Source organism: Bombus bifarius, unplaced genomic scaffold, assembly GCF_011952205.1.
Source record: "Bombus bifarius isolate JDL3187 unplaced genomic scaffold, Bbif_JDL3187 scf7180000008000, whole genome shotgun sequence".
Taxonomy (NCBI): Eukaryota; Metazoa; Arthropoda; class Insecta; order Hymenoptera; family Apidae; genus Bombus; species Bombus bifarius.
In genome coordinates, this window is record NW_022884379.1 from 1,194,468 (window position 1) to 1,212,264 (window position 17,797).

Sequence of the window (17,797 nt, forward strand, 5' to 3'; positions counted from 1 at the left end):
TCAAGCATTAATTTTACTGTCACCGGATTACACGCACACCGACGTATACCTTATCACGAGATTAAAATTCGGCCTTTTTAAATTCATTCGTCAAGCTCATTCTCAACAGTCTCGTTCTATCGCGAATCTAAAACGTTCAAATGGTAAATTCACCCTCGCAATATCGCTGCACCTTCGAATTTTTTTTCCTATACGTAGATGAATGGTCACGAAGGGCAAACGAATCGCGAGATTATTTGGAAAAATATATCTATATATCTATATATATATTCTACTACAATCATCGAGGAATTAGGGCGGCTTCGAGATAGCTAGAGCATCGATTTTATGGATTGCACCGGTTCTGCGGTCGTTTTAATTTCGTACACCGAACTCAGTCCATCAAAAACGATGTCCTGGTTTCCTTGAATTTGGTTAATCGTCGATTAAACGGGAAAGAATTCGTTTTGTTCCATGCCAAATGAAATTTCCTTTATCTAGTTTCCTTGTGCTTAATTAGTAGCTTGAACATGTAATTAGTGAAACGTCAATTCGTTTACAGAAGGTCTACGAATTCACTGGTCGATTACGATCCGCTATCTAACAAGTCTGACCACGAGCGTGCTCTGTTACTGCGGTCGTCCAAGAGAGAGTGCGATTCTATCTAGCGTCTGACTAGGACAGGTCATTACTACTCAATAGTTAAATCTTCATCGTCACGTTTGAGAACGGTGAATGGCTTCTAATTCCGTCGTGTGCCGTCGATACATCCATTCGCTTGGCAATTTCGTGACACACGTAACTAGCAACAAACCGTGTCCGTTCTGTTCTTTTACGGCATCACCGAACAACGCGTGTTTGTGGAGATAGAAATACTTGTCGCTGGAATGTTAACGAATGTCTAACTTTTGATCAAAGAGATTTCTGTACGAGGAAAATACCTAGATGTGCTTTTCGTAAAGCGTTGGAAAGTTATATGTGATATTTCGCAAATCCCAATTTTGCCACAATGAGTATGCGAATAAATAAATCAAATATTATTTTTATGTTTGTCGTTTGATTATCAACGAAGTCTTTTACTTATTCGCCCATTATATAAGATATACAAGAAAATTAAAAGAGTCGTTTGGAAAGCGTTGAAGAGTTGCAAGCCATGCGAGAAAGTTTGGGAAAATTGAGTCGTATTGACTGAGAGCCTATCCGGGTGGAGTATGGAAATTCCATAATTTCTACTATTTTATGACACAAATTAATTATACGAATTTCAATGACGATATATGCGAATAACTGGGAATAACAGAAAAAGGGGGAGTTTCGTTTAATTAACGCGTTTATATAAAAGAGAAGCAAGTGTTAATTATAAGGAACTTCGTTAGAAAGGCTAATTACGTCGACCGTGTTCTCCGTTTGAAAATCTATTTCTAACTGGGGGTTAATGATAATCACTTACCTGCCACGTTTTCGAGATCGCCACGTCATAGGTGGGCGGCGGCGATACCATAGAAGGAATGGCGTAAACGGGTTGCGATCTACTTTGCGCATTTAATTGACTATTTCCGGTTTCGTTGGCGCTCGCGTTCGGCGTGTCTGGAATGGTGGCATACAGCGCCTCCGCTATAGCGTTTTCCCGAATCCCGCCGCCGAGTATGCTCGAACCAGAATCTACAAAGAAACGTCAAATAATCTGAAAAATGTTCGACATGAGCTTGGAAAGAAATTTCAAGTTTAAAAAGTATCGTATTGCTCCTGAATTGCTGGCTTTTGTGACGTGGAAAACATTTTTTTTTTAAGAAATAAATCTTAATGAATTTATCTGATAAATTCGCAATTAGAAACGAATAAAATCGATTGAGTATAGAATCTGTTTTTTTGAAAATGCATATATCGAATCTTAAATCTATCAAAATTTACGTACAATGCTCTAAAAGTTGAATAAATTATCAAGATATAACAGTTGTCGATATTGATATCACGGTAAACGCTAAATATTCTACGATTTATACTCATGTAAGTAATTCTAAGACTTGGCAATTAATATTAGGTCGCCCGAAAAGTTTCTTTCGTTTTATAAGGAAATAATGGATGCACAATATCTTTCCGTTTTATATTATTTTATCGAATTACGTATGATCCATTTTGTTCTATCAAGATAAAGATTACAACAGTTCGACAGATTAGGTTTCATGTTTGTATAAAGATGCGTTGTTGTAAAAGACGTGTCTGTAAAAGAAAGACACTTTTCGAACAACCTAATACAATGAATTATTCAAACGTAAAATCTGAGGTCGATATTGGTTTCCATAAATTGAACAATTAAAATTCTGTATGTCACCGACCTATATAAGTATAGTGCGACTCCGCTCTGTCTGCGCTTCGGGTTCTCCTTGAGTGATTCAACCGCTTCTCGTGTTTGCTACTTTTCGTAACTGGTCTAGCTTGTTCTGTCACCGAGCTGCAGCTTCCTGTTTCAGAACTTCTGCTCTTCCCACGAGCGTCGTCTTGTTGTTTCTTGGCAGCCCGCCCGTCCGACTTGCTACCCTTCGACTTCGATATTCTGATCGTAAGCTTCCTCGAGGACAGGGCGCCACTTCGTGATTTTGGCAGATCGACCACAACTCCGCACCCGCACACTGGCGCGTTTTCATTAGGCATTCTGCAAGAACAGAATCTTCTTAGAATACAAGTCATGAATATTCTCGATTATTATTCTCTAAAATTAGAACTAAACTACAAGTGTTAATGGAAATTCATAGCTTTACGAGCGTAAAATGTCTCACGACTGTTCTTTATTTCTGATTGCTATATCACCTGGTTTGAGGACAAAAATTGGAAATATTTATCAAAGGAGAACACTAAAATTAGAGTATACTGAATAGAACATAAGCTGTAACGAAGGCAAAGTAATTAACGTCACTGTGTATAACATATTAGTAATTAATGAACTTCGCTATCAAAATTCTATCGCGTCTCTCAATTTGACTAAAAAGTCGAAAATTATCGAATTAGTCTAGAAACTGTAGAAGCTTAAATCGGTTGACCAGTAACGTCATAAATCTCTGAACATAGGTCCAGCTACGAACGCCCTACAATTCCCTTAAAAGCTTAACAGATACCTGCGTACGCTCACTCACAGAGCTTCGATCCATTTATCGGAAAAATTTGCCAGTGTTAATCATGGAAAATAGCACGACCAACCCGCCTAAGCGTCCAAAATCCCCTTTTAAAGAGATTACCACCGGAATTAATCGAAACCACGAGTGGCAGTGAGTCGGATCTCGAATTGGCCGAACTAAACGCCATTTCTCTGGAAACGATATCATTCAACGAATACTCTGACATTGATAATCCAGGTTGGTTAATGCCGTTCGATAATAATCAGCCGGAACAACACTACGTGTTTCGCGAGATCGCGTTATCCAGCACACGGGCGCATTGCCATTAATAACAAGCACATAATGGTCCCTGATAGAAGTCATTGCGCAACGTTTGGCCCTTCACACTGGGTATACAACGTTCGATCGTCCGTGAACTCGATTAGGCGAACTCGTAGGTGGAAGGACGATTCCTTTGTGGAAAACTGCGGTTATTCCCTGAGCCGGCCAATACTCGTCTATTTTGAATTGTGTAGTATAATAAGGAGAAGAAAGGAACCTGTATAAAGAGAAACGGGGGTGGAATTTATGGTAAATGATTTTGGAATGACTTCTTTAGAATATTTTTCAAATGGCAATCAATAATGTTGTTAATGGTGTTGTGGGGCCCACTGCAGATACTCGATGAAATTATCTAAAGAAAAGTATTTTCTAACTATTCCATTTGTACAAACACTTTCTCTCTATGTCTAGCTGACATTGCTAAGAAATCTTGTATAGTTCGCGAGCAGACTTCGAACGAAGTATATCTTCAGTTTTAATTTATCCTACATTACCAAGGGACGGAAAACCGAATATAAAATCATATAACGAAATTTCAAGTTTTGCGACAATTGGGATATTCATATACAACCACAAAATAGAATCTTAACCTCGGTTAAAACTTCGTCGAATTGCATAACGTCAGACTATCGTTTACTCGAGGAAAGCAGCCTCTTGCCATAAATTCGATGTTATTCGGCGTTCTCGACGGTAATCGTCTTCGAAGCCGTCCAAGTTCTCGACGAGGCAGCGTCGCAGACGATATAATGAATCGATAATCGTCCCTGCGGAGAAGTTTGCGAACGTCTGTCCTGTTCGGTTAATTATTCGACTCCCGTGAAAACTCTGCTTCTCCCTTTCTCGGCCGAGACGGGGAAACATCGATGTTCGCCAAAGAGTCGCTGCTTTGATCCAGAGAGATTTAAAGGCGTGATTTACTGGAATCCGGAAAGGAGTCGCTTTCTTTCTTTCTTCTCGCCTTTGTCCGTGCTCCCTCGCCGGAACAATGGATTCGATCCTTTTACAATGCTCCGGGCCTCCTCCCTTTTTCGTTAATTTGTCTTTGAACGGAGGATTCGTCGCCGCGTCGAAGCGTTATCGCGCGTTTTCCAGGCCTCTGTGCAACGATTCTCATCGAAAATATTCTCGCGTTCAACAGCGACGGCGGGACGAGCCAGCCAGAAATTTCGCGTCGACTACCTTCTGCCATTTTTACAGTTTTAACGAGTTCATTTTCCTGTGTGCCATACGTAACGCGCGTGATACTTTTTGCATTATATTTATTCCTTCTTTCCACGAAACGAAACAAAATTCTACTTTCACCGACGCTTGTGAAAATTGCAACAGAATGTTACGACCATACGATTCAGCACTTTGTTGAGAATTGTGGATCTTAGTCGCCGAAATAAATGTATAGGAATACTTAGATTACAATTAGAATTGATATTAAAATAGTTTCAGATTTATTTGATATGTGATTTACAAGATATTCGTCGATACACATTTGCACGCGTCTCAGCACTCTCTTTGTCTCGCCATCTTCTTTACCACACTACCAACGGAACAGTTGCATTCTTCTGTTTTACGAGACGCTGTGCACGCACATACTCCCACACACTCATACTCATATGTGTGTGTCACTACTATGCGGCTAACCCAGTGGAGCACACGAAATTACACATGTCTCAATACACTTAAAGAGTTATATTTAACAGTGTCTTAATCGAAGACCCTAACTTACTTCTGCGATATATTAAATAAATGCTTTAACGTAATATAAAAGTTAAGGTGGGAAACCACGTATCATTTAATACCTACAGCACGTATAATCGTAATCGTCGGAAACATCGTTAGATATCCTCTAAAAGTTACGAAATATTCGCTCCTTTCTCTTTTTCTCGCGTAAATTTCATTTCTCTCTCGTCTCTGGTTTACACGAGTTTCTAGCAGGCTTTCTTGTCGGTGAGAGAAACGAGCACGTCCTTCGCTAGTGACACAATCCAATTTTCGTATCGCCGTCGATTCGAAAGTATACACCTTTCTCCTGCCCCTTGTATCACATACCTTTTTTCAGCCTTGTCCCGGGAGATTAGAAGAGAGTTACACAGGCTACTCGCCCCTTGGCGTCTCCAACCCTCGTTTCTTAGCCCATTTCCGCACAAAACTGGATTTCAAACTCATCCAACGAGCACTTTCGGCTTTGAGCGTGTTATACATCTTTTGAAATATTCGACATGTTTTGTTCTTGCCTACGTATCCCCTTCTTTTTGTCTCTTGGAAAAGATTCGTAATTTCTACTGAGACACAAACGCAATAATAAATTGAACTTCCAATTCGGTTCTATTTACGATAATTTTAAAACTTTCCCTATATTTAATTACTGTTCTTTTTAATTGATAGCTTATATTTCATTTATTTCATTAGATGAATTATTTTTGTATTTTGTTAAACTAGTTGATAATTTTAACAAAGTTATATCACAAGCGTGTCAAAATTCAGCACTATGCACGCGAGTTCGGAAATGAACTGTAATTACTTTGTGTTGTCAATCAATCGCTTTATGTTTCGTGGCTCCTAAATACTGAGAAATTAGAATTATAATCGACATTACACGCTATGTTACAAGAATTATCCGAAACAATAGCCATTAGCTAACTGTATTTAGGCCAAACGTTCCTGGCTATAAAGCACGAACAACTGAAACAAACTCGAGTGTGCAACATTCAAACTTAAAACACGAGTCGATCATCAAATTAAAAGTTAGAAGGAGACAGCTTTGATATGGAACTGCTTAAAAACACATCGAATTTTAAAACTGCTTCTCTATAAAAGATAGGAACTGTGATCTTCGTGCGTACGTGGATCCAAATATATCGACTACAGATTGCGAACGTACAATCCAGAAGAATTCTAAAACGTTCATACCTTCAAACGGAGGCAGCTTTCACAGTGAATCGACGAAATTAATTTCTTATTTCGTATAAAGGAACGACGATATAATATCGGCAATTGAAGTTGCCTACTACGTTTCATGAACACGCGTACTGTCACGAGATGCATCCGGAGGGCGAGAAGAAATCGTTGCGCGAAAATTAAATTTAAATCTTAACCAGCTTCCGATCGCATGGATTCCTTCCGTCGTCTCGCAATCCTACAGCGAGTTCTCTCGAGTCTATGTATATATTTCTGGTTTTCGAGCAAAAATATATGCATATAGAAGACATCGTTGTAAGTGCTGGAGAGATTAAGTTAAATTGCTGCGCTTCTTTGTTCGAGAGTCGCTTTAACCCGTCAGGAATTTTCAGACTGAAGAAATTCTTTAAAGAAGAAATTTCTTAGAGTAGGTTTTAGCGTTTAATAGTTGCAGGTTTCTTCTTTAGCCGGATCCTTTGTTTTTGCGCAGATTAAGGATCCAGACGGCACGAGACGTGGATGTTCGTTCGTGCTCGAAGCTAAATCCGCCTCCATCATGTTGCTGAAAACGAGCTGCTATATATCCAAATTTTTCGACTGACATTAACGATCTACAATTTTCTACGGTTAATCTAAAGCATGTATCACCTTTGTAGCGTTTTGTTTCATAAAACGTAGCTTGTAAAATCCAGCTATGTAACTTAAGTTTCTTCTGCTCAAGTAGCTTCTAATTGTATCATGTTATTATCCGCGAAGAAGCTAATTAGGATCGCGTAATTAATTTCGATGCATTTAATAGATTTTAGTATGTTTCGTAGCAACTTATTTAATATTATACAGAAAATGAATACTAAATTCCAATCTCTTGCTGCGATTAATAGTCGTTCGTTAAAACTGACTCGAGAGCTTACTATTCTAGAACAAACAGCAATATTTCCTGTTGATTACAGTATACGCTTTAACTAAAGTTTTCAACAGTCATTTAATTACCATGTGTGGTTGTAACTTTACTAAGGAACGTTTCCCATTAAACCAAAGAGGAGCAAAAGTTATGAACAACAGATTATCGCGCCGCGATTCGAGTAGCTCGAGAAATTGTTACGTGCGAAGGATTAACTAGTCATATCGAGGTTAATGATAGAATTCTGTTGTCGATGTTCTCCACGAAATAATCGTTCGAAGGAGTGGTAAACAACGCCGCTGACAAGATCACGAGGAGCAATTTATTAATGGGATAAATTGTATTTCCGTCGGTCCTTTCGACATCGAAGAAACATGAAAACGCTTCCGGTGGATCGACGCGCTCCAAGCATCGAAACTCCGGGTAATTACGCGGCTAATTAACAGTCGAATTTAATTAGGAAGCGCTCGAGGCGCGTTCGTTATCATCTCGATGAATCAACGCGCTGGTTCTAAGCTTGAAGCTGTTCTTTTTTCATCCCCGCCCCTCCTCATCTCGCTCGCTCGCTCTGTGTAATTCATGAAGCACAGCGGAGCTTTATTAAACGCGAAATACCATGATTGCTCGATCCGAAAATCGACAGAGTCGTTATTCGGCCGGCTGAGATTTTGCATAAGTTAATTGCCAACGGGATTATACCTACCGCGATATCGAATATACGAAAGGAAAGTGGAGAAGTTCACTAGAGTATTAACTATGACGATAGGGCTTTTTAAACGTGAAAGTAAATGTAAATTTAAACGAAGAATTGTCTACGAGAGATACGATTTAGATTTGGAAATTACGTGATTTTGGAAATAAATTGCAATCATCGTAAAAGCGGACAGGGTTTACATTGAAATATTTCAGGTTTGAAATATGCGCAATACGTGGTACGATTAGAAAAACGTAAATTGTGTAATTTATAGAAACGTAGCTTATCTTTTTCGAAATTTCATAATATTTTAGTTTCAATGTTGCAGAAATAATTTATTATATTAATAAAATTTAGTAATATCCCTTTGTGACTGATATAATGTAAAGCTAATTCAAATGTAATAATCGCTTCGTTCTTAACATAATCAAACACTTTTCTCATTACTTAATTACAAATGCGACTAAATGAAATTGCTTTTCTCTGTCTCTTGAAAAATAACCGTTTCACTATTGTGTCGCTGTTCTTTCGTACGATATTTTGAGGAAAAATTCGTAATAATAACAGTAGTCCATTTCTCGGTGTGTCTTCCTCTGAAATTAAATAAAACTTCTTCCTCAAGTTCCTTTCTCTCTAAGGGCGTTCCCATTTGTAGCAGCAGATAGATAAATTAGTTAGGAAAGTTAGATAGCCGCCGCGAAATCACTACAGTAGAATTGTTCAGTACGGGACTCGGTAGAATTCAGTAAAGGATGATTAGGCAAGTCAAATAGACCAGGATACAATCGTGCTGCTAGGAAGTAACCGTGCATGGTCAGACAAATAGTTACGGGTCAACGTAGAATTCAGAAAGCTAACTAGTACTACTGGAATTTTCAGGAAACATGTATTCAGCTGTACGCTTATACATATATATATATAGGAAAAATCTTAAATCACTTAAATTTTCTAGGTCAGTCTTTCTTTCCCTTCTGGGTCACCTACTCTTCCCTTTTTATACCTCGAAATTAAGCCCCTTCATTTTTCCCATCGATCAAGACAAATTCCTCCTATTAATCAAACGCTATGTATTAACCAAATTGGGGACGCTTTATGTTTATATAAGAACAATTAATTTCCTATAATACGTGCGGTATATAAGTAAATAAGATCGGAGATTAAATTTAGATTAAGAAGTTTCAGTTGAGAAATATGTTTTATACAATGTGCAATAATTTTTAAATATTCAAATACCTATGGAAGGTAATATGGTGAATAAAGATCTAAATTTTAATTTCTCTCAAAAAAGAAAAAGAAGAACGATATGGATAGGTAGAGAAAATATTTTTTATTGCTAACTTAAATTCAACTACCGTTCCGCAATATAGTTCCCTTCGGTAAGCAGAAGGGGTCTTAGAGCGTGCAGCTGATGTTCCTCGTTTCCCTAAACCTCTCCTTCGAAAAATCATCCAACCACGAACGTGGCTACGTTATGCATGCTTCGGCAGTCTTGTTATTAGTATATGGAAATCTGCGTATAAAAGTGGGGCATCGGTCGTGTCGATGTATTCGCGTTTCCCACGCTTTGTTACCTGCTTTTCATTATGGATCTGGCTTCCGACCTGAGGAATAATGCGCGGCCTTTCTGCATCGCGATACGCCGCCGTCGCCACTGGTTGGATCACGTGTAATTGGTAAACCGCGATCGGCGTTCGAAAAATTGGGTCAACTAGTTCAGCATAGACAAACAGGGGATACCTCTATTTAAATTTTCAAATATTTTAATGCTCGAGTATTCAGATTTTCAAGCATTCAAATATTCAAATTTTTTAATGTTTACATTTTCAAATATATGTATGTACCTATATAACATCCTAAATGTTAGATATGAGGATAACGAAACTGTTCATGTACACACATGTTGGTTTGGTCTTATTTTTCAAGTTATAAATAATTTAATTGCGCGCTGAAACTGCCTGAACGCAGGCAACCCACCTTACTCCGCTGTATGCATTTTATTACGAAAAATAGAATATACGTAGCGTGGGATGTAGCATGTAAATTTATAGTCTGACACATTTCGACATAAATATGGCTAAAGTTATTTTAATTTTATATTGCATAAACGTCATTTATAGCCGATGATTAATAAATATGTAACGATATTCAAATAAAATCGTGGAAGAAGCGGTTAAACGTAATCGAGGTGCCTTCAATCTTGTGTTTCACGGATAGGAAGCAATATCGGTGTTCGTGCCGGCAGAATAAAAAGTTATTACAGCTCGCCGTGGTATTACACTTTACGAGCAGAGCGATATGCATCTCGATTACGTTGCCGTCCTTGCGATAAAACTCGAATTAAGTAGATTCTAAAGGAAAGCCGAGACCTCTCCCTTCTATAATCAGCGACAATTTCTTTTTTCATCGCTTTAATTCGCAGCTCCTTTCAATTTCAATTTCAGAAATATTTCCCATTCGAAATCCGTTTACATTTCCAGACACGGCTGATCTTAGATAAAATTAATAAAAGCATATCTCTTGAAATAAATTTAGTTCGCGACGTCAACAACGCAGAACATCTACTGTGCTCGCGAGCAATGTGCAGCGAAGGATTAAAGAAGCGAATCATGTTACACGGACCAACCAATTGGAATCGGGGAAGAGGAAGAATACCTACGACTTTACCGGAAGATCAAGATTTATTTCTCGAAAATCCAAGACGTGCTCCGAGGATTTTCTTTGGCAAATCCAGCGGCGCATGACTGGATTAATTATAGCGAGCTGAGATGCGCCGTAATGTTGGAGCTGTAGATGCCGACTATTGATTAAGTCGTCGATAATGTTGCTGACACGCTGACAATTCGAATTAATCGAGAGAAATAAGATTAGTAAAAGACCATTTGTTCCTCTTCTGCAATCCTGATCATGCGATACTTCGTTAAGCGAAAGATATTAGAGACGCGAAAGAAGCAAAGAATAGGTAGATTGATCGACGAACAGCATGGTTCGTTTGTGTTCGTTTATCCATTTGCTTTTTAACATATCGTATTCGTTGTAACGAAAAGAAGTAATTATTTCGAACGATAATCTTTGATTTCTACAAAACCAAAACGGATTCCTATGAGTTCTCTCGTTATTTCTGTAATATTTATCGAATTCCCGCTTTTGTAAACCACTCGATATAGTTCGAATCGAATTATTTTAACGCGAGAAAGAGAAAAACTTCAAAATGAATTACACGAATTTCGCGAGAAACGCGCGTATTAGATTTCATCTTCGTAAAGATTCCAGTCACTTTAATTCACATTTCCTAACGAACAGCTGTTCGTTGAAATCACAACGCCAGACTTTACGGAAACTTCGCTCGATTATAGATTCCATCAATTAATTAATCTCTTCTCCGGTATCTAGCAATTAAGCTTCATCGTTTGATGTTTCACTTTTCAGTCAGTTTTTTTACTGATACGTGCATATCCACGTGATGCCGCTACATTAAACTATCAGAACAAAACAATTCATAGATGATTTCTCCACTTTTTCCTACTAATTCTCTAGTCCTTTAGAATAATTAGAAAAGTTCTTTCTTGTTGGCTTTCTGATTTACTTGGAGGCTCGACGAAGCTATTGTAATCCTATGTATGTCACTTTACGGACTGTTATTTGTTTTCTTTTTTTTTTTACCTTATGGAAAATAAGAAAAATACTGTGTAATAAGAATAACAAGAAACACATTATTTTTTCTTTTTTTTTTTTTTAAACTTTAAAATTATTCCCCTGTGAAAGACAAAGACACAATTTCATGTCGAAATGGTAATTTGTTTCAATTTTTCTTAGACAAGGGATTAATCGCGACTAGTTTCACTTCGCACGACATCGATTCATTTGTGCTTACAAATTTCCCGCAGAAGCTGACCGCTGAAAGCCCGCAACATTACATTGCGTCCTACATCGATTGAGCTTCCTCTTATGTTCTCATATTTTCCAGCCCGACTTTGGTCATTTATTCATAGCAGTTCCAAACTCCGTTTACCCCCTATACGTGGTTAATGCGATTAAATCGCACGAGGCAAGAAAACTTTGGTCTCTTTCCTTAACTATCGCCTAACGATTGTGATAACTCAACCATAATATCAGTCGTTAATACCGATTATCGATTGCGAATAAATCACGATTGGTTCTTCAACGTAGTAAAATCACGAACCACTTTAAAGAGCTTCCATTGTTTCACACAAATCGATGAGATCTCGCGTTGTTTTATTACTGTATTCATAACGGAGATTTATCTATGAGAATCGACATTGTGTCTCAGTATAATTAATCCTTCAGGAAAATTCCAGAGGCTGTTCTAGAATTATTGCGCGGTGATATAACGAGTAACTTGAAGTACCAGTAATTTATTGTTCACCGATTCACCTTTGAATCTTAAACGACTGTTATCATTGAATAGTAATTCTTAAACTTCCATGCTGTGGTAGAATCCACCTCTGAAAAAGATTTCTCATATTTGAAAGTAACAGCTACACAATGCGAAAAAGGATTTACCTAACGACTTGCTTTTAGTCCATAAAATTAAAAATCATCAATCATCAATCTCACGCCATTGGGAACTTGAAGACAATCACTTTGATTCTTAAAAATGTAATCTAGGAAAGCTTTTATGGACAGAATCTCATTACTTCTGAAACAGACCACGTAGCTCGCAATACCTTTAAAGAAAATTCTGCAAAAACAAAATAAATGGACTAAAGAAAAAATTGCGGTAACTCGATTATCCTCGTGCTGCAATAATTTTCGATGAAAAAGCTCGCTCGCAATTACCAACCATTCGTGAACGTGACGCCTGGCGAAACGGGACCCGATGTACGTATTCTTTCGCCGGTCAAGCTCAGGTCAAGGTAGAACAGCGTGTACCGACCCAACATTTGTTCTTTCAGTTAATAGGAAACTGCGTGGCCGCGAGCTTGTCCCCACCGATCGTAATAACAACAAACAGCCGTAAGAAATTCAATTGGAAAAGCACGAGGTACCCCCGTGTCGCCTACGGCTGTATATTTGTCGACTGTTTGCCCAGGAAACGTAGCGGTGTTGACCGAGCAATTACCACGAGAACTCCAGATCGTCGACCGGAGAATTCCCCCAGTTGCGATACTCTGCGGGCAATTTCGATCCCCGATCACTTTACCTTCAACTCTTGACGAAACTAGCGTGAAATCTTTGGAATTTTGGAGATTCATGTTGAAATTTTCCTCTATCCTCGAGATCGCGTTGGAACGTTTTGTCGGTTTGATGGGAAAGTAATATCAAATATTGACAGTGCCATGGTGCATAGTGAGTCACATGACCCGCACGTTACTATTTATGATAAATTTAGATTACCATCTTGTTTTGGTTTTTACAAAATTATTTGAGCGAGAAGGATACAGATATGTTAGAGCGAAAGTAGGTTGACCCTTTAATATATCTCGGAAGCAATCCAATTTTTAGAAATACAGAAAATCTACGGCAGAACGAATGATAAAATAAAAATTCTAGAAAGCCTAGAATCCCAAGAAATCGAACAGACCTTTGAAGTAACCCATAAATCGCATGAAACTTAATGCTTGTCAGACCCTTCTCCGACAAACCCTACATTCGTCTATTTTCTTTCCTTTAACCTCAAGTAACGTCGTGAAAATCTCTAAAACACGAAACACGCAGCAACGATATCCCTTCGCCGCAATACGTTGTATTACCGTGGTTATTAGGTTATCAGATCCATCTCGTACGTGGATACATAACTCGATGATCAAGGAAGGAAGGAAGCAAGGGGAAAGCAATAGAAGGAGAAAGAGGAAGGACGAGGGGAGAAAGGGGTTGTTAAAGGACGAGAAAAGGGAGAGAAACGCAAGGTAGGAGAGGGTGCAGAGCAGGTGAATCCGGGTCATGCCGGGCCAGGAAGCAGTGACACCAAACTCAACCCGGCCACCCTTCTCGAACTGGGTCACCTTTCACCCTTATTCTCTTCCTTTGGCCGCGATTTCCCCGTTTCCGATCGTCTCCACGCAGAGGAGCACAGGGTTTCTCGCGTTGCTCCTTCTATCCGGAAAAGATCATTGCGATTCGCTGAGAAAACGATCAAGTCGTCAAGATACCCGAGATACGGTAGTGCGATGAAAATTCTATTAAAAGGGTGGATCCTGTTCCGAACAAGATCTTCTGTTTAATTACAATTGACCCGAACCTCGTATTTATTCACGTGGTATTATTCAGCCTCGCCCATACCTATACATTTTTTAATCCACTCTGTATTTATTATTGATTGGGAAATTTATTGATGTGATAGAAATATATCAAGGGAGCGAATGTTTTCTCTGTGCTCACAATCGGTGGTGATCGTAATTTTTGGGAGGACTATTGTTTTTACGTTATAACTTTTTCGTTTCATTTCGGCTTTATTTGTTTCTGGTTGAGAAATTCGATCGTGAACGCAATTCGTGCGAAGGAATTATTTATTGTATGAACGTATTATTATTATAGAGGAGGGGGGGGGGTGGAGAAAGAGGTAGTTTTGTAAGTATCGGCAGATCGAATAAATGCATCGAAACACGCACGTGCGTTTTCCACCACGGTAAGTATTTTATTATTTCATGGTGAAATTACGCAAGTGTCGGTTTCCATCAGTTTGAATGGAAATCTACCGCGGCTGTATTTTCCATGCAAATGAAATTTATGGCAGGAACCAAGTATTACTGTAATTAAACGTTCTTCCATGTTGCAATCGTTATTCGAACGTTTGTTTGTTTTTTCTCTTCCTTGAAATTCAAGGAGATACTCGTAATGGGCTTTTTATTTATTTTTTACCACGAGTGATTTTATTACCACGTGTATTTTTTATCATGGACCGAAATCACAGATATCGTTATTGGAAGTTAATAATAAATTAAACATTCGTTGCAGATAAATGAAAGCCTGAAATTGATATTCCTATATATCAACGATAATAACTTTTGTAGTAAACATTTTTGCTACGTTGCTAATCATATATTCCAAAGTATATGTATATTATGTCTATTCCTTGCTTTCGCAAATTATAATTTCGTTTTATAAAATTAGCTGGCTTTTTAGTACCGCTGACCTTTTAAACTTTCCTCTGTCCGCCACTGTAATTTCATCAAACATCTTATCTCTGGGCCTACAGGGTGGTAAAAGAAGGGTTCGGAACTTTAAAAGTAGATAGAACTCGTGGAAGAAAAAAAAAAGCAATGGATGAGCGAAGTTCTACTTTTTTTCTCTAAATTTTGCCGATAAGTTACATAATCATAATTATTGAACGATTAATATAATCCTCTATGAAAATAACAGGAAGAATTCAAAGTAAACATTGATTTTGTTACTACGGAGGAAAAAAAATTGATCTACAAATACAACATTTAATCAAAACAATTCGCCGCAAATAAACTATTGAAAAAGTTTAACGAGACACCCTGTAGGTAACCGCGGAAACCAACACGACCCGGTTGGTAACAATACCGAAGCGATTGATCGAACTGGAGTTTGCTTTGCAATATCACGAAATGGGACCACTTTGAATCTAATAAGAACCACTAGGTAAGCAATTCGACCTCTTCAACGAACCTTCAATACTCAAACTAATCGAAAATTTGAAATCTAGACTGGCCTACTCGTAGTTCACGTTCAACAGAAGCTACTAGATGGCAAAAATTTCATTGTGTCATGCATCAGTAATAAACATAAAAATGTAACAGACCATCCTTACGCGTAATTACGCGACTTCGTGCGAATAGCTTTGTTCTTTTCGCTGAAACGTTTGTCCATCTTCACTTAAATCTTTCCGACGTTATTTAAAAATCAAATGGGAACGTAACATGTTAACGTAACTCTTCGAATAGTTTATGCGATGAAACAACACTTTGGAATCCAGACACAATAGAGTATCAACAAGCCTCTGCATACCTAACAACCACTAGATCTCTCGAGTTCATTCACGAGTATGAGCATCAGACAAGCCAGCTTACGAGTCAATTGACAAACACTATACACATTCCTACACAAACGTCAGACGTGCGGCGAACATGACCATGATGTAGGAATATTGGATTACAGACATGTTTATGCTCGTTGGTATATTCACTGCTATTTATACATGCGTTACGATAATTATTTAATCTCTTAGCATTTCTTGCTCAGAAACTTCCACAATTATAAGATTAAAAAATGACAAAGGAAAATTAATTTCATCTTGCTGGAGTTTTACAAAACATACACAATATGATCTACCTTTAATAGAAGTGATACGATGTAATATAATATATAATATAATATAATAATATAATAATAAATTGTTACATTCAAAAGATCGCAGTAAATAATACGCAGCTTCGTAACTGGAGCATCTTAGTTTTTGCGAATCTCGATAGAAGAACTTAGAAACATCACAGTCTTCTGTGTAAGTTTAATGTGTGTTTCTATTAGCTAAAATAAATGTTATAATAGTATATAAAAGAACAATCCATGCACTAACGTTATTATAAACATATATACTATATATATATAAAAAAATACAGACTAATAATCCCTAAAACACTGGAAGATTATAATATTATCATTATTAATAAGAATTACTACACATTTCCGGAAACTATTTACCGCTGGAAGAGCCAAAGATTTCACACGACGCATATTCCTGCCACGTGCGTTAAAATTCCACGTGAAACCATGCATCCAATTCGTGAATAAACGTTAGCTCGATTATCGACCACTCGTTAATTCGCACAAATTCTTACGCTCTTACGTAACAGTACAAGAACGCCATATAAATGGGCGTGAGTACGTTAATTGCTGGAGCCAGCCGCGAATCCCAATTTCTTTGTGCATTATCCCAATGGAGTTGACCGAAACAGGCCGCAAAGCGCCAACATACGACTGAAAAAGCTCCCCAGAGGGTATGGGAGACCGAGGTTGGGACGTCATTAAAACTTACCGGCGAGTCGTTCACCGAGTACGCGCGGAATTCCAGCTGGTCGCGTCTCGGCCAGCTAGCTGACTGGATGTTACTCGAAAATGCCAATCCACGGTCGTTTCCCGCGAAACTTTTTACTACTACTGGGGCTAGCTTATCTCGCAACCGGAATTTCAAGCGCATGAAATGTTTGAGATGAACTAATTTCGTACGGCAGGCAAGGATATCTCTTCTTCGATACTTTTTTCTTCGACGTCCCTCAGGTTGTTGCTGTAACATTTGCTCTTTACTCTTTCGCATCTATGGACGAGATATCTAGCGAAGCGGAGATATAGAAAAGAGAGGAAAAAGAGAGAAGAGTAATTTGTTATGGAAAATGTAACATGGTCTATTTTCAGCATCGTTAACCCCTTTACAACGTCATTCACGCGATGTTATGAAAAGAAAGATAAAAAGTATATGTCTTTAAAAATGTAACGTGTCATACGTTCTAGCATTACTATCATTTTTCCATACGTCTAAATATTTTCTACGAAATATATACTTAAATTTAATATTTTATTGCTTCTACGTACATACATTTTCAGATTTGTTTCAAATTTTACCAATATAATCATGTTAATCTGTTTTCATTACGATGCTAGTAAAATTTCAAATTGTTTCGTATAACACGTATAATATGTACATTCGTAGAAACTTTCTACTAGCGTTCCAATACTTTCATCAGTCCGTCTATGTATGAACTCTTTAACTACGTTGAAAAAATTGGAAAAAATGAGAAAACTTTGGCGAAAATATAAATATATATGGAAGTTAAGAGAGTGAGATCGGGGCTTTTCTGTGCTATACACGTCTTTACATCCATCACTCGCGAATCTCCCCTTACTCGTTCATACTCGTGAATTTATTCGTCCGACGTTACTGTTCAACTCAGTCGTATGCTTCTCAGTCTCTAACTT

General features: G+C 38.0%; 1 protein-coding gene across 1 annotated transcript in view; it reads right to left on the reverse strand.

Moving 5' to 3' along the window:
* Positions 1 to 17,797, reverse strand: part of LOC117206268 — a 53,485-nt gene that overhangs the window by 3,662 nt on the left and 32,026 nt on the right. The window contains exons 2-3 of the mRNA XM_033445439.1: positions 2,316 to 2,632; positions 1,430 to 1,641 (exon numbers count right to left, since the gene is read on the reverse strand). Of these exons, the coding sequence (XP_033301330.1) occupies positions 1,430 to 1,641; positions 2,316 to 2,631 (528 nt within the window). The 5' untranslated portion in view covers position 2,632. The remainder of the gene's footprint in view (positions 1 to 1,429; positions 1,642 to 2,315; positions 2,633 to 17,797) is intronic.